This window comes from Pollachius pollachius, assembly GCF_949987615.1.
Source record: "Pollachius pollachius genome assembly, chromosome: 7".
NCBI lineage: Eukaryota > Metazoa > Chordata > Actinopteri > Gadiformes > Gadidae > Pollachius > Pollachius pollachius.
In genome coordinates this window covers 27,327,177-27,350,323 of record NC_136940.1, presented here as the reverse complement: position 1 = coordinate 27,350,323, position 23,147 = coordinate 27,327,177, and the positions used below count along the sequence as shown (strand labels likewise).

General features: G+C 50.3%; 1 protein-coding gene across 1 annotated transcript in view; it reads right to left on the bottom strand.

Moving 5' to 3' along the window:
* csnk1g2b (casein kinase 1, gamma 2b) overlaps positions 1 to 22,774 on the bottom strand; it is a 32,144-nt gene extending 9,370 nt beyond the window's left edge. The window contains 3 exon segments of the mRNA XM_079739690.1: positions 6,708 to 6,777; positions 19,686 to 20,497; positions 22,624 to 22,774. Of these exon segments, the coding sequence (XP_079595816.1) occupies positions 6,708 to 6,777; positions 19,686 to 19,907 (292 nt within the window). The 5' untranslated portion in view covers positions 19,908 to 20,497; positions 22,624 to 22,774.
* Between the last annotated feature and the right edge of the window lie 373 nt (positions 22,775 to 23,147).

Genomic DNA, 23,147 nt, shown 5'->3' with positions numbered 1-23,147 from the left:
TTTCAGAAATGAAGCAGAAAATAAATGGCATTCTCAACTAAGTGTGTGCGTAATAAATAATAACCTTGCATCCACGTAATAAATGGTCTAAAATGCAACCATTTTGTTGGCAGTCTTAAGGCTTACAACAGCGATGGGAAACCAGCAGCATAATGACAACGCACCCGTCACCTTCGTCATTATACCTGGGCTTCTTCACCACCACACCCAGATGTGGAACTGTCCACATGACCTCAGAAGAATGAGGGGCCTCCTTAAAGCGTTTGGCTCAGGAGTGAGGAGGGAAAGGCTTCAGAAGAACCAGTGGGTATAATGTCGCAGCGGTTGTGCTTTAGTCTTGTTTTCATGGATCAGACTAAAAGTAACCGAGACAGCACACATGAGATGGTTGTAACATCCAACTGCAAGCCATTGTGAAATTTAAACAGCATTTATTTCTACATCATTTGTGCAGATTTCCAATCCAAACAAACAAAAAATAATCTACATTTATTAACATGAAATTCCAAGATGGCCCCAAACCCATTAGTAGGATGACCCACTAATGGTTTTGGTGGCGAAGCACAAAAGCTGTAGACAAGCACAGCCTCAGCAGATGCTTGTCCTACATTTTTGCGACAGACCTTTTTATGTACTTTCACTATGTTAGCGAGGTGCGGGGTTCAACACACCTTGTGTTTTGGGATTTTAAGAGTGAAACTCAGTTCTGTGGTGGCAGTAAATTAAGAAACACAAACACACACACACACACACACACACACACAGTGTGCGTGCGTCAGGAGCTCATGAAGAACACGGAGCATGTTTACTGAGCAGTGTGGGAGAGTGCTCTGAGTGACTGTGCTTAATGCCGACCTTCTAACCAGGGGGTGGATGGATTAGAGCTGGATTTGCATGATCGTTCCTGCAGGGAAAAAGGCTGAATGGTGCATGAATGCATACACATTCATGCACACATGTGCACCCACCACACGGGCTGACAAGCCCATTCACAGCCCGTCCCCAGAACACCTGTGTAAAAGGTTGTGGAAAGGTACCATGCCTGGAATCCACTGTCTAACTCTGCCTCTTTCCACCGACAGTACCAGCTCAACTTGCCACGACATGGAGTGGCACGACTTGGTTTGCTTCTAGGCACATCGCGTTTCCATCGAGAATAAAGTACCTCTTCATCTTAGGCGGGTCGTCAAAGCACGCATGCGCAAAACTGCGCATGCTTATCCACGCAACATATAAGCAGACAGGGCTACACACCGGAGCGTCTCCCCCTCTGTCACGGTCCACGGCGTGTTCATGCGCGCTGATCCTGCGGTATTCAATAATCAATCAATATTGTTGACTGACTGCTGATGCTAGTATTGAAAGATGCCGGTGTCGTGCCGAAAATGGAATCCCTGTCTGAAATCACACCCCCTCTCGGTTTGAATGCAGTTTCTCTTATTTCGTCTGTGCTTTCTGGGGTCACTTCATGCATACATGTATGACTTGTAAACTATTACGTTTTTTTAAGTGCCCTCGTTGTTCATTATCTTGAATGTGAAATCTTACATTGTGGGTGACCTATATAATGTAACATCGCTTTCTGTGACAAGTTGCTCATCTTGTAATGATATGATATAAACACTGCTATAAACTATAAACCCTCTTTTCGTCAGAAGAAGAAATCTTACAAATCGCTTTCTGTGATAAGTTGCTCATCTTGTGATGATATAAACACTGCTATAACGTGGAGAGGGGCTGCGATTTCAGACGGGGATTCCATTTTTCGGCACAATACCTGGTGTCGGGTGTCTGGCTCGGACGTCGTGCTCGTCCAGCTGTGCACTCTCTGGCCAACCAGTGGCCAGCAGCCTGTTGACGTCATACAACCGGGTCAGCTCTCATGGTACCTCGATGGAGGCGTGACAAACAAAGTACCAGGGACCACATTTTGGCGATGGAAAGCCAAAAAAAGGAGGGCCAATTCGAGGCGAGTTGGGCTGGTGCTGTCGGTGAGAAAGGGCCATAAAAGGGACCAGGCCACAACAACAAGAGGTCACTAGGAACCCCACCTTTCCACACTGGGCCACATTCTGGAGCTCACTGCAGACATGATCATCTCATCGTCTCCAGCTTGGTCCGTTTGCAAAAGGCAGTGGTGCAGTCGGGCCAACTGTAGGCCCCGGCCCTCCCCCATAACAGAGGGCACAGCAGGGTTTTCTTAGGCCTTACGATACAAAGATTGCTTGGTCACCATCATGCAACAAAACTCTGTACCAATGGGGACACGTATGAGGATGATATATAAGATCATTTCCCTGTTTACCTAGCTGCATGTGATGCAATAATAGGCAGTTAATAATAGGTGTCCATGCATTGGCTAAAGTGGCATCGATAGCTTCACGCTTAGCGCTCATAAGCCCTCTCTCCTTTCTCAGACAACAGTGGAATGTCTGAGACAATCAAACCTATTGTATCTCAAGACCAACCTCCATAACCCAGAGACAATAGTGTGTGTGTGCGTGCGTGTTGGTGCTGCCCTACAATTGATGTTAAGTTAGGAGAAAAGCGAGGAGTCGGAGGCCGACTAAAGGATCTGACATTAAAGAGTTAAAGGCTGTGGATGGAGAGACGCTCACTAGCCGTCTGATCTGTACTCTGCGTTACGCCAGGCGCTCTATATCGGTGCCGTTCTCACATCACTGAAGAGTACATTCATCTCCATATCAGACATTTTGAATATTGAATGAGTCTCATCAGATGAATAGGAATCAAAAGCCAGCAGCATAGCTATTCTGCTAGTCCAGTACTAGGCTCATACTTTTGAAACAGAGACAATATGATTGAGTTACTGTGTGTGAATAAATAAAGTGAAATGGAGATATATATATATATATCGCTATATCTTTATAGATGTTTGCTCACTGCTTTTAATTATAAATAAAAATCAAAACCTTGACTGAAGAATCCAGCAATTTAAACCATAGTAATAAATAATGAACCCCTTTTTATAAACATCTGGTGGTATAACTTCAGCATGAATGGACATTACATCCTCACCCTGATACACAGCTTGATATTGCATCTCTCTGAACACGACGACTTATTTTGCATGGTATGGGGTTAGGGTTAGGGTCAGTTTTAGGGTTAGGGAACAGAGTGGTAAATACAACCCTCTTGTGGGGCGGGACAAACAAAGCCTGTCTCCTCCAGTCACAGGACCCAGGGTGTACAGAATACCGTCACTCACCACGTCCACTTTATTACTCCTACTGGGTGAGGAAGAAATACGTCATGTACACGAGGAAACCTTAAATGCTTCACTACCATGACTGCAGCAGGCAGACCGTGTATCCCTGATTGCATGCACTGTGTCACCAAGTTCAATAATTTATATCCATTCAAAGTTGGAAGACGCTTCTGTGTTTAGCTCACCAACACTACCAGTGTCTTTACCACCATGACCAGTACCAGTACCTCTACCACCACCACCACCACAACTACTACCAGATATAATACCAGTACTACTACTTATCCGACTGTTAAGGGATGAGGGCAACATCTTCTCAGCTGGTCTTTTTTAAATTATTTGAGTTCAGACGGGGATTCCATTTTTCGGCACAATACCTGGTGTCGGGTGTCCCATGGCCTTCGACTAAGGGTGGGACACCTAAGGGTGGGACACCTAAGGGTGGGACACCTAAGGTGCCACAAAGCACCTTAGGTGTCCCACCCCACAAAGCACCTTAGGTGTCCCACCCTTAGTCGAAGGCCATGGGTTACATGGCCTTCGACTATGTTGACATCGCAAGTGGATTTAATCTGGTCCTTTATGGCCTTTTAGCAACATCTACATTCAGCTTCAAGCAGCAGAAGGGAGCCACTGGTCTGAGAACATCCTCCTCTCTTGGTGAGGGGTAATAGGGAGATATTACCGTTCCATTTCTGTCCGACTGAGCGAACGAAAGCCGCTCTACCTTGGGTTGGGTCATTGCACCTGAGCCCTCCTCCTAGGCTGAGTCAGAGGCCCTTAAGCTGCAGGTCAGTTGTGTTGCTAATGGCTGCGGGGATTGTCAGGACGTGCTGACAGAACAACACCAACAACAGGAAGATATTGACTTGACAAATAAAGAGCGAGGCAGAGACGCACAGAGTAGCGCAGCCCGCAGGGAAGGGACGGTGAAGAGACGGTGAAGGTCCAACAAGGCAACGACTAGGCAGAGACTGGAGGATCCTGGAGGAGAGGCAGAGAAACTGGAGGAGAGGCAGAGAGAGGCAGAGAGACTGGAGGAGAGGCAGAGAGACTGGAGGAGATTGGAGGAGAGGCAGAGAGAGGCAGAGAGACTGGAGGAGATTGGAGGAGAGGCAGAGAGAGGCAGAGAGACTGAAGGAGACTGGCGGAGAGGCAGAGAGAGGCACTCTGGCTGGGAAAGCGATCCAAGTAGATGTATGATAATGGCACTACTGCCTGCAGAAGGCCATTTATAAATAGCCCAGGACAGCCCTTATACCCTGGCTCCATATTAACAGCACTGGGTTGTTGCTCTGGCAAAGGGAGCCAGGAAAGGAGGCGGTGATTACCAAACACTACAAACACATACACACCCACATGGAGTACACAAACAAGTGACCGAAAAGCTCCTCCTTTGGGGGGGGTTGTGGGACACTTGTGGCTGCCCGCTTTCATCCTTTCCACTAAATAGATACCAGAATTACAATATCATCACAATGCGTGTGCAGCAACATGAAGAAGAAGAAGAACAATACCTACGACTAATAATAAATAATTACTGGTTCACATGAATCGTATTTATCAAATAAAAAATATATATCTTTCAATGCTCTTACACAAGACATGCTGTACATACACTCATGTTGTACATTTCCATTTCATACCTTGGTATGAATATGAGTATATGAGTATCAACAGAACACAGTTGGTTCAATTGATTAAATTATATGATATATTATATGATTATATATATTATATATACACCTCATGATGCTTGTGCCATTAACCCTAACCCTAATATGATTATATATTATATAAACACCTCATGATGCTTGGGCCATTAACCCTAACCCTAATATGATTATATATTATATAAACACCTCATGATGCTTGGCCGATTAACCCTAACCCTAATATGATTATATATTATATAAACACCTCATGATGCTTGGCCCATTAACCCTAACCCTAATATGATTATATATTATATAAACACCTCATGATGCTTGGCCCATTAACCCTAACCCTAATATGATTATATATTATATAAACACCTCATGATGCTTGGCCGATTAACCCTAACCCTAATATGATTATATATTATATAAACACCTCATGATGCTTGGGCCATTAACCCTAACCCTAATATGATTATATATTATATAAACACCTCATGATGCTTGGGCCATTAACCCTAACCCTAATATGATTATATATTATATAAACACCTCATGATGCTTGGCCCATTAACCCTAACCCTAATATGATTATATATTATATATAAACACCTCATGATGCTTGGGCCATTAACCCTAACCCTAACCCTAATATGATTATATATTATATAAACACCTCATGATGATTGGTCCATTGGCCCTCAGGCCTTTCCTGAGGGTCATGGATTTAATTTTTTTTTTCTCATTGTCTGGGATTATTGAGATGTTTCAAAATGGAAATGTGAACAATATGTTCGGCGACACCAGAGCTAATGAAACAGAATACCGGAATAATACAAAAACCCAATAAATGAGCTAATGATTAATAGCTTCTGTAGCTCTACATCTGGTCTCATGAGGTACAGAGGTCAAACTTCAAATAATTGGATTAATCATTTAACCCGCTACTCAGTAAGCCGGCCAGATTCGTAACATTAATACTAACAAACTGACCGGCATTCAACCCTAACCCTCTGATGATCTAACCCTAACCCTCTGATGATCTAACCCTAACCCCTCCGATCATCTAACCCTAACCCCTCCGATCATCTAACCCTAACCCCTCTGATGCTCTAACCCCAACCCCTCTGATGATCTAACCCTCTGATGATCTAACCTTAACCCTCTGATGATCTAACCCTAACCCCTCTGATGATCTAACCCTAACCCTCTGATGATCTAACCCTAACCCCTCTGATGATCTAACCCTCTGATGATCTAACCTTAACCCCTCCGATCATCTTACCCTAACCCCTCTGATGACCTAACCCTAACCCCTCTGATGACCTAACCCTAACCCCTCTGATGATCTAACCCCAACCCCTCTGATGATCTAACCCTCTGATGATCTAACCTTAACCCTCTGATGATCTAACCCTAACCCCTCTGATGATCTAACCCTAACCCTCTGATGATCTAACCCTAACCCCTCCGATCATCTTACCCTAACCCCTCTGATGACCTAACCCTAACCCCTCTGATGATCTAACCCTCTGATGATCTAACCCTAACCCTATGATGATCTAACCCTAACCCTCTGATGATCTAACCCTAACCCTCTGATGATCCCGGCGAGGCAGGGCACTGCCTCCAGAGTACATGGTGCAGAGTGTCGTCAGTGGGCGACTGTGGGGCCAAACAGGGGCTTCATAATATTCAGGCCTGAGAGCCAAATCAACAAAGGGTCAATCTCAGGGAGGTATACAGTTAATATGTGTTTAAGTATACATATATGTGTATAAGTATACTATGTGCATTTCAATGTGCGGATCATTTCTTACCTGAACTTCCCAACTGCTTGTAAAATCGATATTCCAAATGGAGTTGTGGCGCCCTGGACTTAATAGGTTCCTGAAGAAGGGGAGAGAAAAGGAGAGTGCATTGGAAACACAATACATCGTTGAGTCAGGCTCAGTCCATCTCCAGTGTCCTGACGAGGGCTGACCAGTACTAAGGGCCAGCTGCATGACTTCACCTTGGCCCTTCGACTCATTGACAAAACCAAGAAGAGAAAGCTACCGATGCTAATGAACAGAAGTCAATTTGTTTACCTGTTTGATTCCACAGGAATCAAATGAATAAATGATAATGAAATCTCATCATGGTTGACATCAGGACATCAGTTCTATCAGGAATAAACCATACCATCAATAGTCTACCCTAACCCTAACCTGTTTTACAGTTCATATTAAATCAATCATTAAAATAAAGAAACTTCAATTAATGTTTTCAGCAAATGATCATACTGACAAATTTCTATGTTATGGGGAACTGTACGTTAAAGAGCACCTATTATGCTTTTCGATTTTTATGACCTATAAACGTTGTTATAATCATTTATAGTCATGTTTAACCATACTTAAGTGTCAAATAATGAGTACATGCATTTAGACGTGTTCCCTTCTGACCGTCTGGGGTGGCTGTGCAGAGCGCTAAACACTAGGGGCGCCTGGCGCCATTCACTTGGTCAGATTTCCGAGATTAATCTACGTAGAACAATCCGGATTTTCCATGTATGGTAATGCCCTTCGCAGGTCTTCCGGAAGGTAACCAATCACAACGGAGTGGGGTTGGCAGAAGGGGGGCGAGGGGGCGGAGAAGGACGAAGCCGAGTGTCGACAGAGAACGCTAAAAGCGCCCAGATGAGAGGAAGTTTCCCGAAAATCAACATTGTTTTTTGTGCTGTGATTTGTGTCAGGTTGCTCAATAGGAGTCATTAATAAGAAATTAAGACAAGAAAAGTAGTATAATAGGAGATCTTTAAGTTATTAAATCCTGTTTAAAGCCTAACGAAGACTTTTTGGATCTGAGCTGAAGGATAAACATAGGCGCTAGATATAGGGCTATATGTAAACGTCTGGCTGTAGTTTAGCAACTCAAATGTAATCGAATGACCCTGATCCAATGATAACAATTCTCCTGGCGTTGGCAGAGATGTAGGACGTTTCTTTAATGTATGAGCCCAATGTATTTATTTTCCTTAGTCTTCGTACAGGATGTGACCCAGCCAATGCTAAAGCCTGCTGCCCCAATGTGTGGAGGGTCTGCTCAATATTTAACCTGTGGCCCAGCTCGTGTTATACATGATAAACTTTGCTTCCTCCTATCCAAAGTCTGCAGAGACGGTTGATTATGGCAGGCTGATATTTAATCGTGTGGCATGGAACTACAAGGCAGTCCTTGCTCAAAGGCCTCAGGTTGTTTAAGGTCAGCCTATCTGACAGACTCCATAAGGCCATTAGAAATCCAAGGTGCATGGTCCTGGCTAGAGCATCAAAGAGTGCACTACGGTTTAGTGGAAACATATTCAAAGCCTCGGGTATGTCTGCTCACTTTAAACAGAATCCTCCCACTGACTCAACACATGAACATGGTACTGGGAGGTCTGGAAACCAGCGAATGAAAGGAGAGCGTGAGCGTGAAGAGTCCCCGGGTGCTCATGACGCTCTAAACAGGTCCACACAATAATGAGGAATACATGAGCCCGGCTTCAGCCTGCTCAGAGCCATCTGGGAACAGGAGCAAGAGAGAGCCAGACAGCAGGACAGGGGCTAGAGCGGGGGGGCAGAGGAGGAAGTCACATGACCAGGGTGCTGTCACGCAAGTCCGGCCACGTTTGGGAGGAGGGAGTGGAGGCTGGAGAGATATAAAGAATGAATCAAAACAGATGGCATCGGACCGCAAGCACCCTCTCAAACAGCTTACAGGGGAAAACTGAGGCTTATGGCAGCTTTACGCATTTAGACTCACTCATCTTGCGGCTGACCAGGGCTAGAGATGCGTAAATGGCTGCGCTCCGAGAAGAAAGTGTGGGATGTTTCATCCTTCTGTAAAACGTGGATTCATCAGGTAGTCAACTCAACATGTTGGTGTGCCCACTATGCCTTACAAAATATGATTCAAACATCATGACTCTAGAGATAAATGAAGGAATCCTACAGAGAAGGCCTTCAGTTATTCAGATATTACTTTATGGACATACATTATTTTAGAATTGATCCCATCTTTGTCAGCCCTTTACAATTAGCCTTGTCAGAGATCTGAGGGCATACCGTAACATCGCCAATATAGACCTATACACACATTTATCTGACAAACAGTAATAACGCCAATATAGACCTATACACACATTTATCTGACAAACAGTAATAATGCTAACATAGATCTATACACACATTTATTTGACAAATTTCGTCTGAGAAGAAATTGTCGCATGTGATTTTGCCCTGTATTCTATAAAGATCCCTTTCAAAAGCTTAATAGTATCCTTCAATGGCACAAACAGGTTGAACAAGTTAGCAAGTAAACAGGCTTCTTATTTGGTCATATACTCAAATCCAGACTCTTTCTTTCTTCTCTGGTGATCTGTCATCCAGAATAGTGCTTTCATTCGAATGCACTTGAATAGCGCTAGTGCTGCAGTGCAACTTCACTGAAACTTTGCACAATGTCGAAACCAATTTTTTCGTTTTTTTTTACGAACAAAGCAGTGTTTCTTAAGTGGGTCGTGTTCCCAAATAGAGCATGCACACCGGCGCAGCGTTATGACTTCCAGCACTGCACCTAACCTCCGGTACTCATTATATTAAACACAGAGAGACCGTCTGCCCACGTGCGTGGACCTTCCTGCCGTGCGACACGGTTGACCTAGAGGCGGACTCTGACCGAGGGTGGATCCAAAAGGCACAGACTTTCTCCTAGGACCGGAGAATATGACCTCATATCCACATGATAAATGGTTGCGATCTCTAGCCCTGAATGTCATGCTTTGACGCCGTTCACACAGAAAAACCATAGTTTTAAAGATCCCTTAATTTCAAAGGCTTTTCACAGACCCATTGATTTGTTACTCTGCAGCTTGTCAATGCAAAACCCTTAGAATCCAATACTTGGTGGGCTCTTCTTTACTAAGCGGTTTGTTGCTGCAGCCTGTGTACAGGTTGGGTTTATTCAAGCCTTAGTCTTTAGCAAGTGTGGTCTACATTCACAAAATAACGTAATAAACTCTTACTGAAAACTAAATAAGGGCAACAAACTATTGCATTGCAACATAAACTGGGCAATAAAGACTAACGTTTAATATTTCCAACTTGAATCAGAACCAAATAACCGGAACCTGGACCTTAATCACCATAGAGCCATAATAAAAAAAGAGCACGTGTCATTGACTGTAAGGGAGACACAATGCCACTTTAACAGCCTTCAATGACTACAAGGTACACTCCCACACGTCAGGTACAAAGGGTCAGCGAGGACCGGCTCTGTGGTCCCCGTGTCGGGTCCAGCTGACCCACAGAAGAGCTTTCACCTGCTGCTGCCCTGGGCCTCACTGCCAGCTGCCCCCCACCACCAGCACTTCATGTGTGAGGACCATGAGTGGCTCACAACCTGGTCCTGGTGGCCAGCTGTGTAAAAAACCAACACAATCAAGAATAATTACATTATTTAAGGACCATTTTGGTTGGTGACATCAACCTATTGGGCTTCATAGATGAAGGCGACAACGTAAAAGGGCACTTTGGAAGAGAAGCAACAGCTAACGCACACCAGTTCAGAAAAAGCCTTTAGACCGTACCATTCTGTGGAATAAACCAAAAAGGTCAGTACCAAGTATCCTTGATTAGTATTACTAAGAGCTTTTTAAGCTACTGGAAGCATTTATCATTATGTCACGCAGATTAGATGGTTGTTATTATATTTTAACCTGGAGTGACCTTTGCAGACCCCGGATACTGGCTGGGATTAATCATCTCAACAATGGGATGTTTGACGGGATAAATCTCATCTCTATCCCGCCACAGCTCTGATTCTCACATGTGGCACCACTCATCATCAGAAACAATAAACATCCACAAGAAAAGGTTATGAAGCGGTTGCACCCAAACATGAGACAAAGAAGAGCAGCAGAGTGGATTGAGGAACCCAGGGGGGCTGGGGGAGGGGCAGAAGGGGATGAACCCTTGAAAGGTGGGCAGAAGACCTTATAATAAGAAGGATCTCCACCTGGCTGGGCTCTCCAGCATAGTGGAAAGGAAACAGTTCATGGTTTTGACCCTCGTCTTAAAGGCCAGAGCGCCAGGGACCAGTAGCTCTGGACTGGGTGCCAACGCCAGGGAAACAGACCTAGTATCGAGTCTGTGGCCCAGAATAGGCCATGACATTTGCCTGTGTGGTAAGGGGGGGGGGGTCTGTCGGAGTGTTTCCCTCTCTCAAGGCCATCTTTGTAACCAGAGGTGTGTGCTCTGAGGGTGGTGGTGGAGGAGGTAGTGTGAGCCACAGATGGCCTGAGTCCAGCACCCTTCTCCCGTTTCAGTTCAGATTTAGAGCACCCAGATGGAACCATCAGCTGCCCCCCCCACAAAAAAGCTGATGCCATAGGCTAGGAAAGGATAGCATGGACACTTCCTGGAGTATCAAGTACAGAGGACGTCCACACAGCTCTTTAAAAAAGGCCCTTGGTGCCACTGGAACTGCGGCCATCTCATATAGAATTATAGTCTAAATAACTGCTAAATCATTTGTAACAAGTGCTATTGCTTTGATGGATTTGTGTGTCTATATGCGTTCAAAATGCACAAGATTGTAGCCAGTATAGGTGCCACTGGCTTTCACAGACACACTCAAATAGCTGTAACCAAATTCAACACCAATCATATATCCGTTGAATAGCCAAGATATTATGCTCTTTCTTCTATGTGTATAGCCTAAACATTGGATTAAGATCAGACACATCAAACTTCTCAAAATACCTAGAAAATCTACTCAGAAAAGACAACGCAGTTGAAAACATCATTCATGTGCGATGTTGTCATTTACACCATGTAGTCAAAAGCAGAACACTGACCCTGTTGATCTTGCTTATCCCTGCTACTTACTCCTGCTATAGCTAGACTGGCTGAGTGATCAATAAGTCAGCTAAGGCACTGGATCACAGCATTAGCTTGTGCATATATTCAAACGGTGCACCGCTAGCTTTGATAATTATTAAATGTGGTTGAATTAGAAGGATAGGTTGTGCCATCGGCCCTCCCTAATCACTAGGTTGGCCTGGGAGAGCTGCACCAAGCCACCTAGAGGGGCACCGAGCCACCGCTAGAGGGGCACGAGCCACCTAGAGGGGCACCGAGCCACCGCTAGAGGGGCACCGAGCCACCTAGAGGGGCACCGAGCCACCTAGAGGGGCACCGAGCCACCTAGAGTGGCACCGAGCCACCTAGAGGGGCACGAGCCACCTAGAGGGGCACCGAGCCACCTAGAGGGGCACCGAGCCACCTAGAGGGGCACCGAGCGACCGCTAGAGGGGCACCGAGCCACCTAGAGGGGCACGAGCCACCTAGAGGGGCACCGAGCGACCGCTAGAGTGGCACCGAGCCACCGCTAGAGGGGCACCGAGCCACTGCTAGAGGGGCACCGAGCCACTGCTAGAGGGGCACCGAGCCACCTAGAGTGGCACCGAGCCACCGCTAGAGGGGCACCGAGCGACCGCTAGAGGGGCACAGAGCCACCTAGAGGGGCACGAGCCACCTAGAGGGGCACCGAGCCACCGCTAGAGGGGCACCGAGCCACCTAGAGTGGCACCGAGCCACCGCTAGAGGGGCACCGAGCGACCGCTAGAGGGGCACAGAGCCACCTAGAGGGGCACCAAGCCACCGCTAGAGGGGCACGAGCCACCGCTAGAGGGGCACCGAGACACCGCTAGAGGGGCACCGAGCCACCGCTAGAGGGGCACCGAGCGACCGCTAGAGGGGCACCGAGCCACCTAGAGGGACACCGAGCCACTGCTAGAGGGGCACGAGCCACCGCTAGAGGGGCACCGAGCCACCTAGAGTGGCACCGAGCGACCGCTAGAGGGGCACCGAGCCACCTAGAGGGGCACCGAGCCACCGCTAGAGTGGCACCGAGCCACCGCTAGAGGGGCACCGAGCCACCGCTAGAGGGGCACCGAGCGACCGCTAGAGGGGCACCGAGCCACCTAGAGGGGCACCGAGCCACTGCTAGAGGGGCACGAGCCACCGCTAGAGGGGCACAGAGCCACCTAGAGGGGCACCAAGCCACCGCTAGAGGGGCACGAGCCACCGCTAGAGGGGCACCGAGCGACCGCTAGAGGGGCACCGAGCCACCGCTAGAGGGGCACCGAGCCACCTAGAGGGACACCGAGCCACTGCTAGAGGGGCACGAGCCACCGCTAGAGGGGCACCGAGCCACCTAGAGTGGCACCGAGCGACCGCTAGAGGGGCACCGAGCCACCGCTAGAGTGGCACCGAGCCACCGCTAGAGGGGCACCGAGCCACCGCTAGAGGGGCACCGAGCCACCGCTAGAGGGGCACCGAGCGACCGCTAGAGGGGCACCGAGCCACCTAGAGGGGCACCGAGCCACCGCTAGAGGGGCACGAGCCACCGCTAGAGGGGCACCGAGCCACTGCTAGAGGGGCACGAGCCACCGCTAGAGGGGCACCGAGCCACCTAGAGTGGCACCGAGCCACCGCTAGAGGGGCACCGAGCGACCGCTAGAGGGGCACCGAGCCACCTAGAGGGGCACCAAGCCACCACTAGAGGGGCACGACCCACCGCTAGAGGGGCACCGAGCCACCGCTAGAGGGGCACCGAGCCACCGCTAGAGGGGCACGACCCACCGCTAGAGTGGCACCGAGCCACCGCTAGAGGGGCACCGAGCGACCGCTAGAGGGGCACCGAGCCACCTAGAGTGGCACCGAGCCACCTAGAGGGACACCGAGCCACTGCTAGAGGGGCACGAGCCACCGCTAGAGGGGCACCGAGACACCGCTAGAGGGGCACCGAGCGACCGCTAGAGGGGCACCGAGCCACCTAGAGTGGCACCGAGCCACCTAGAGGGACACCGAGCCACTGCTAGAGGGGCACGAGCCACCGCTAGAGGGGCATCGAGCCACCTAGAGTGGCACCGAGCGACCGCTAGAGGGGCACCGAGCCACCTAGAGTGGCACCGAGCCACCGCTAGAGTGGCACCGAGCCACCGCTAGAGGGGCACCGAGCGACCGCTAGAGGGGCACCGAGCCACCTAGAGGGGCACCGAGCCACCTAGAGTGGCACCGAGCCACCGCTAGAGGGGCACCGAGCCACCGCTAGAGGGGCACCGAGCCACCGCTAGAGGGGCACCGAGCCACCGCTAGAGGGGCACCGAGCCACCGCTAGAGGGGCACCGAGCCACCGCTAGAGGGGCACAGAGCCACCTAGAGGGGCACGAGCCACCGCTAGAGGGGCACCGAGCCACCGCTAGAGGGGCACCGAGCCACCTAGAGTGGCACCGAGCGACCGCTAGAGGGGCACCGAGCCACCGCTAGAGTGGCACCGAGCCACCTAGAGGGGCACCGAGCCACCGCTAGAGGGGCACCGAGCCACCGCTAGAGGGGCACCGAGCGACCGCTAGAGGGGCACCGAGCCACCTAGAGGGGCACCGAGCCACCGCTAGAGGGGCACGAGCCACCGCTAGAGGGGCACCGAGCCACCGCTAGAGGGGCACCGAGCCACCGCTAGAGGGGCACGACCCACCGCTAGAGTGGCACCGAGACACCGCTAGAGGGGCACCGAGCGACCGCTAGAGGGGCACCGAGCCACCTAGAGTGGCACCGAGCCACCTAGAGGGACACCGAGCCACTGCTAGAGGGGCACGAGCCACCGCTAGAGGGGCATCGAGCCACCTAGAGTGGCACCGAGCGACCGCTAGAGGGGCACCGAGCCACCTAGAGTGGCACCGAGCGACCGCTAGAGGGGCACCGAGCCACCGCTAGAGTGGCACCGAGCCACCTAGAGTGGCACCGAGCCACCGCTAGAGTGGCACCGAGCCACCGCTAGAGGGGCACCGAGCGACCGCTAGAGGGGCACCGAGCCACCTAGAGGGGCACCGAGCCACCTAGAGTGGCACCGAGCCACCGCTAGAGGGGCACCGAGCCACCGCTAGAGGGGCACCGAGCCACCGCTAGAGGGGCACCGAGCCACCGCTAGAGGGGCACCGAGCCACCGCTAGAGGGGCACAGAGCCACCTAGAGGGGCACGAGCCACCGCTAGAGGGGCACCGAGCCACCGCTAGAGGGGCACCGAGCCACCTAGAGTGGCACCGAGCGACCGCTAGAGGGGCACCGAGCCACCGCTAGAGTGGCACCGAGCCACCTAGAGGGGCACCGAGCCACCGCTAGAGGGGCACCGAGCCACCGCTAGAGGGGCACCGAGCGACCGCTAGAGGGGCACCGAGCCACCTAGAGGGGCACCGAGCCACCGCTAGAGGGGCACGAGCCACTGCTAGAGGGGCACGAGCCACCGCTAGAGGGGCACCGAGCCACCTAGAGTGGCACCGAGCCACCACTAGAGGGGCACCGAGCCACCTAGAGGGGCACCAAGCCACCACTAGAGGGGCACGACCCACCGCTAGAGGGGCACCGAGCCACCGCTAGAGGGGCACCGAGCCACCGCTAGAGGGGCACGACCCACCGCTAGAGTGGCACCGAGCCACCGCTAGAGGGGCACCGAGCGACCGCTAGAGGGGCACCGAGCCACCTAGAGGGACACCGAGCCACCTAGAGGGACACCGAGCCACTGCTAGAGGGGCACGAGCCACCGCTAGAGGGGCATCGAGCCACCTAGAGTGGCACCGAGCGACCGCTAGAGGGGCACCGAGCCACCTAGAGTGGCACCGAGCCACCGCTAGAGGGGCACCGAGCCACCGCTAGAGGGGCACCGAGCGACCGCTAGAGGGGCACCGAGCCACCTAGAGGGGCACCGAGCCACCTAGAGTGGCACCGAGCCACCGCTAGAGGGGCACCGAGCCACCGCTAGAGGGGCACCGAGCCACCGCTAGAGGGGCACCGAGCCACCGCTAGAGGGGCACCGAGCCACCGCTAGAGGGGCACCGAGCCACCTAGAGGGGCACCGAGCGACCGCTAGAGGGGCACAGAGCCACCTAGAGGGGCACGAGCCACCGCTAGAGGGGCACCGAGCCACCGCTAGAGGGGCACCGAGACACCGCTAGAGGGGCACCGAGCCACCGCTAGAGGGGCACGACCCACCGCTAGAGGGGCACCGAGCCACCTAGAGGGGCACCGAGCCACCGCTAGAGGGGCACGACCCACCGCTAGAGGGGCACGACCCACCGCTAGAGGGGCACGACCCACCGCTAGAGGTCCATGACCTCACACTTGTCCGCCGACTACGTCCTTGCTGCACGGAGACGGGCTGCAGGCTGCTGAGCTCGTGTGCAACAAGAGCCGCCTTTCACGCTTTAGGGGAGAGGAAGAGAGAGACAGGATATACCAACTCAGATTTCCTGCAGTCAGACGCTCACACAAGTGACCACAGCGTGAGAGGTAGTGCTCTGTAGCTCTGCCTCGCTCTTCTATCAGCAGTCTGCTGGATTATAAGGTTTCATTAGCACATGGGGGGGTTCCAGCTTTAATCACGTCTATAAAGTGTTTTAGGCCAACACACACACTTCTCTCTGCATAAGGGAGAAGTGTGTGTGTTCCCCTAAATATATAGTGGCTGCCCCTCACTATATATTGAGGGTTGCCCCTCAATATATAACTATGGCTGCCCCTCAATATATAACCATGCAAAGATTGTCAATTGTAATAAACTCAGTTGTGAGCCTCAATGTCCTTTCACCCCTCCCCAGCTCTTTCCAGCTGACAGGGGCAGGTTGTATGGTTCAAGGTCCTGCACTGCTCACTCATCCCTATAGCTACTGACAAACACTGGAGCCACAGCAACAGGCCTGACCCACAGCTTGGTCATCACTTCTTAGAGCTTCACAGCCATACCCCCCCCCCCCCCCCACCTCGCTCCTCCAATGAATGACTTCAGTACTCCTTGTGACAGGAGGCCACAAAGCTAGAGCCATTGTAACACCTCTTATCTTCTAGGGTGGATTGGTGGGAAAGACGAAAGGAAATGGATTTGTTTAAGTCGCAGAGCCCAAAATATACATTGGATAGGAGTGGCTGTGTGTGGTTGTGTGTAATCTCCCCACCTAAAGCAAACACTATGACGAGGTCAAGGTGGACTGGATGACCTTGGTAAACACTAAGAGCAGCCGTTAGGCTGTGATCAGCGGGGGCCGTAAAATCAACTCTAATGTAGACATATTTAATGGGAGGGATTATGGCACATGAGGGATGGCATTGTCATTTTCTTGTTTAATTTGAGTGTTTTGTGTTGAGTGTGAGAGTACGTGTATGTGTTGAGGGCCAGAATGAGGGAGGTGTTCCACAATGCGGGTGTGTGAGCCGGCGGGCGGCGTTCAGAGACACCGGGATCTCCCTGAGACCAGAGCCTACAGTCCTGCGAGAGCCTCCATCACACAGGCGTCTGTCAGGGCAGAGAACGCGCCCAGCTGAAGCAAAGACTGAACTACTGTGTGTCAACCGAGCCGCTGACAAAGAAGACCTTTCAGAGCTCCGCCGTCTCCCTGCCTCCTCCCTCCTGCGTGCTTCCAGATGCCGTAATGAAGGCTGAGGCCTCCTCTACATCTGCCTGCTCGCCGCCTCATGCTGGCGGAGGCTGACACGGCTAGTGACCTTTGTCCCGCTCCGGCCCGCTGGGTGTCATGCAAATGACAAATAGGCCCAAAGACACACAGCAGAGCAGCATTAACACACCACTAAACCGTAATATTAAGATATTACAATGCCACAGTACAACAACTACATTCACTATTACATAAAAGGCCATCAACCAATATCTAACCAATATATATACTCATCCATTTAATTGGCTAGGCAGAGGAATGTGAACCACTGAACGGCCACTATTTGGTAACCGGTTGTTCATCAGCCCTAACCCTGTTTGCTAACCGGTTGTTCGTCAGCTATGTAAACACAGCCTAACAGGTGTTTTACAAGCAGGGGAGTGCCTTTGATAACAATTGTTTACAATTATTATTATCCAATGTACTCCGTAGAAGAAAATATATGGGATGGTTTGACACTACAAAGTAGGGATACGCGAAGATATCTGTCAATTGGCCTTATTGTGCTCCCAGAAGGGGAGATGAAGTCTTCTGAATCTGGTTAAGCACAGATCTCTCAGCAGATCCCTTCAACTAGAAGTACCAGCAATCCAAACAAGTAGTTGGTGACTAACCCTTCACCCTGTGAGCCGTTACTGTTGGATCACAAGGCAAACAAATGTGGGTGAGGAGGTGATGCATGCTTCAGGCATGCACACAACAGGTGCTCCCAGATGAGCAGGCTTTAGCTTTGTCTTAGGTCGAGAACAAAGTGCTCACGAACCGTCTCTATGACAGAGCATTGGTCATACCGTCAACTGATTCAGTAAAACTGAGGAGAGCAACAGGAGTCCCAATCATCAGATTTCTGAAGGGCGTCAGTACTTTGGAGAAGGCTGGAGCCCACAGTGATTATTAACACGTGTTCATTCACAACACTCAAGCTCGGCCCCACTGGGACACAAGAGCCATGAGGCAATGTTATGGTTCTTATGCCAGAGATAGCTCGACATCATGGGGACAGAAATACACAAAGAGAAGGGCGGTGCACAGAAGGGAAGAGGTGTATATGGGGGGGCCCTAGCACAACTAAGAATTTACATTTCTAAGCAGAACAGAACTGCAATTAGATCCCTGGGCTAAACTGCTGAGTGGTTACCAAAGCCTTCAATGGGTGACCGTTTAGCGATAATGACCTCCCTGGGCAAATTTAAGTATAATCATACACAGACCATGGTGGCTGTGGAAGCCATGACGGCCCTTCTGGTCTATGCTGCTGGGCGCCGCTGGCTACTGCATGATCACTGAACTGGGCCCAGCCTGCTGCAGAGGTGTGGTCACAGAAGGAAGAAAAGAGGAAATCTGGTGGGCAAGTTTAGCTTTGATGCTGCTTCAAAATGTCTCCAAAGCTTTTGGAGGCTGGCACGATCTCATTGAACACAACATTTACAACCCGTTACTGTAGTCACTCAAATATTATGGCAAGTAGAATAAAGGCAATTATGATTCATCCCTATCCAGGTCATCTATAAATGTAAAAAAAAAAAAAAACATGTATGTGCATATTAGGCTCTAAAATGGCTCTTGTAGCTGGTAGAGAAAATGATTTATATTGCTTCAGACACCTACCCATGTCAAACTAGGCTAATGATATAACTGAAATGACCCTCAACCCCGGCTAGATTGGGTTCTCCTCCAGTCCTAGCAGATATGATCACCTCACTCAACTGAGCACTTGTATTTATGAATGACCCTAACCCTAACCCTCAGAGTGAAGGGGTGTGTGGGAGAGGGTTAGGGATAGGGTTAACCCTAACCCTCAGAGTGAAGGGGTGTGTGGGAGAGGGTTAGGGATAGGGTTAACCCTAACCCTCAGAGTGAAGGGGTGTGTGGGAGAGGGTTAGGGATAGGGTTAACCCTAACCCTCAGAGTGAAGGGGTGTGTGGGAGAGGCAGGAGCTTCTGAATAACTCCTGTCTGCCTCCTGAGGTAAGAGTCTTCTGAAAAAACTCAACTCTTGAGTTATTTTTATTACTTGCTGCAGGAAATGACAGCTGACAAAAAAAGATGAAGGAAATGACAGCTGACCAAAAAACGAAGAATTAAAGCGATATTGTTGGGAGATGTGGACCGATTTAGAAAGATATTTGATATAGTGGTGGACCCCCCAGCTGGGGCCAGAGACCCCTCATGCAGCAGGTCCCTTACCAGTTTGACGGCCATGTATTCATAAGTGTAGTGGTGGACCCCCCAGGGACAGCGTGTGACCCTCATGGTTCCCTTACCAGTTTGATGGCCACGTATTCGTTAGTGTACAGGTTCTTCCCCAGCCGAAGCTCTCCGAAATTTCCACAGCCGATCTTTTTCCCAACGCGGAAATTTGGCCCGACCATCAGAACCCCGGAGCTGGTCCCAGAACCCCGACCCCCGGACCGGCTGCCCGCCGCCTTAGACATCTTCCTCCCTTCCTCGGTCTCCCCCTTGCCACCCCTCTTGTCAAAATCCATAAGCTTGTGATACCCTGGCCTCTCCACGATTATTCTCCGGCCATGCAACCGCAGGAACTCCAAAACCACGACCCAGGGGCGCTCTAGGGAGAGGGAGGCCGCGACCACACAGGTCAGAGGGGTGCTGCTGTGCAGATGTACACCGGATCCCAAGTTCCTCCTCTAGGCTGGACCTGCAGCTGAAGACCCCCGTGTCGGCAAACAGCTGACAGACTTATTTCCTTCTTCTTCTGCTTGTTGTTGCGGCTGCAGCTTCTGATGTCGCTGCCCTCGTTCACCAGAGACGAGTTCCTTTCGGTTTCTGTTTCGCCAGCTCCGCACTAGAGCTGCAGGTCCTGCCTGAAGTGGGCAGGTAGTGCTAAGATGTGCCCACGCACACAGAACCGCTCATAGACAATCACTTGGACTCCCAGCTACTGCGTCCACAAGGCTGCTTGGCAACAGACCCCACAGCGCCTTCATTCCTCTGGTCAGTGTTGGGCGAGACGCCAGCCGGCCTCCATGCTGCAGGCCCCGTCCTGGGAGGGGGGGAGAGGGAGCAGCAGAGGTCAGGGGTCAGATGGGGTCCGGCTTCACTTTCAGCTCGATGTCTGGAAAACAAACATATTCAACCTATTGGGCACGCAATGAAAGGACTACAAAGAGCCTGTCTGTTATCTCAGGGATGTCAGACATCGCCCGTTGAAAAATATTTATATATACAAATGTTTGTAAACATAATCAAAAGTTATAATAAATTTATTGGTGTTGGAATCGTGAACGATAAACCTCTATTCAAGATCAAATAGTTTCTACAGAAGCATTTCCATGCTAGAATTGAAATAGGATCTTACCCTCTGACAAGCGCAAGCAAATTCAATAAACCGATCAATACCAGCGGAAATATTCCACAGTACACTTCCATCATGAGTAAAAGGATCCTAACAGCATTAAAAAGTATGTTTTCAATGACCCCTCAAAAACCATAAATTGAGGAGAGCAACACCTTTAAGACATAAACTAATCCCGGACCGCTTTGACAGACAAGGCAAATTAAAGAGACAATATCTGGATCAACTTGCCATTTCCCCTTGAGAAAAAATGCTTTGTGATTCACGTGTGAGCTTGTGTACGTGTGCGTGTGCACGTGTGAGCGTGTGTACATGTTTGTATGTGCTTTTGATGAGGTCGATCATTACTATGCAGAGCTGTGTAGTCACACGTCTTTACTGTCAAAGAGGAAGTAACTGAACATTTCTACTCAAAGCACAACACTTTGTTGGAAAAGCCACAGACGCTACCTTCACGACTTATTGAAATGGAAATGAATAACAAGCTGATATTTTAAATGTGAATGGGAGAAAGACTGGTTCAACAGTATACATTATGCTCATTAACTAGTCATACCGTCGATACCCATCGACAGTATTACTTAATTTGACTAGCTATTTCGGTCAGTATTTGTTGTATCCTACTTTAGTAACGTTGGCATAACGTTGAATAATATTTTGTAGATATAATTCATATTAGGAAATATTATGAATTAATAAAACGTATTTTACACCAACTAATAAACATAATATATTACATGTTAATCACTTGTGTAATTCATTAAAAAAGGTATTGTATTAAATCATACCAGTAACAAAAGTTAACAAACATAATCTGCTACTAGCTGGCGGTAGCTCGACCCGGTTACCTGCCCAGGACCCGGTTACCTGCCCAGGACCCGGTTACCTGCCCCGGACACGGTTACCTGCTGGTAGTGGAGCTTTCCTTCCAGACAATCCTTATGCTAGCGTTGTCGACATGGGGCTGAGATGTGTCCCTGATACACAACAGTCCTAAACTGAGCTCTAGTTCTAAACTGAGCTCCAGACCAACCAGCTGATGGACCTCCCTAATTGACAGCTGGAGCTAACAGGAGCGTTGGTTCATTCATTGGACCTTCTCGGACCCTCTTCGGTCAAGACCCCCAGTGAAGACCACCTCGGTAACAGCGAACACCTCCCCTACCGCCCGGGGACACCAGAGAACACCTACCCTACCGCCCGGGACACCAGAGAACACCTACCCTACCGCCCGGGACAACAGAGAACACCTCCCCTACCGCCCGGGACACCAGAGAACACCTCCCCTACCGCCCGGGGACACCTCCCCTACCGCCCGGGACACCAGAGAACACCTCCCCTACTGCCCGGGGACACCAGCTCTCCCTACCGCCCGGGACACCAGAGAACACCTCCCCTACCGCTCGGGGACACAGCTCACTAAAGGGTCGGCCTAGCAGCCCGGTGTCATTAGCTTGACTTTAGCCACCAGCCGAGCTAACTTCAGCCAGCGGAACAAGTTGGAACAGGACCGAACATGAATCCTTCAGATCGGTTAAGATCCGCGGACCGTAGCACCCAGCCCGGCATTCGCCACAGACATAATGATTAATGTTAATACGAACGTTATGATTAATGTTAATATTAACACCTCTAACAACGGGAACACAGTCCACAACACGGTCACTACCTGGTGGAGGGCTCGGTGTTCGAACAGCGCTGCCGGGCGACTCCTTAATCCTCCGCGACTGAACCGACCGTACACTTGGCTTAGCTTGTAGCTTAGCTGTTAGCTGTTAGCGTCAGATTAGCTCCCGTTCGTTAGCAACGGCGGTAATACAAGGCGCGACGGAACCTTCAGATGGATACGGATATCCGCGTTTACAGCGACAGATCTTATAGATTACCTTTTTATGTCAATTATCGATATGAAGTCGAAATTATCGTTCCTCCATTGGCCGAATAATTATTTTAAAATTTTCTTCCGATCGCTGTGGTTCTGCTGTTGTCTCTTTAAGCCTCCCTGCCGACAGCAGCCCAGCAGCTCAGCGTCACCAGAGTCCCGCACCGCGTCACCAGAGTCCCGCACCGCCCCGCGCTGCCGCCCAGCACCGCGTCAACAGAGTCCCGCACCGCCCCGCGCTGCCGCCCAGCACCGCGTCAACAGAGTCCCGCACTCGAGACCCACACCGCCCAGCCATGACCAACCACCGCAGCTGGATGGTAGCCAACCGCTGGTTCTCTAATACGCCATCACGATGGCATATATAGGCTATTCCTTTCTGAGTTAGAAGAGTCAATTGTCACCTTGATCTGAACCAACCTGAATAATAGCTAATAAAGTCCTAATTTATTGGCCCGCGGGTATTGGTTGGGGTTCTACTTATAAATCTGTTTCATTAAAATTACGCACGGTAAAAACGATGGCCGG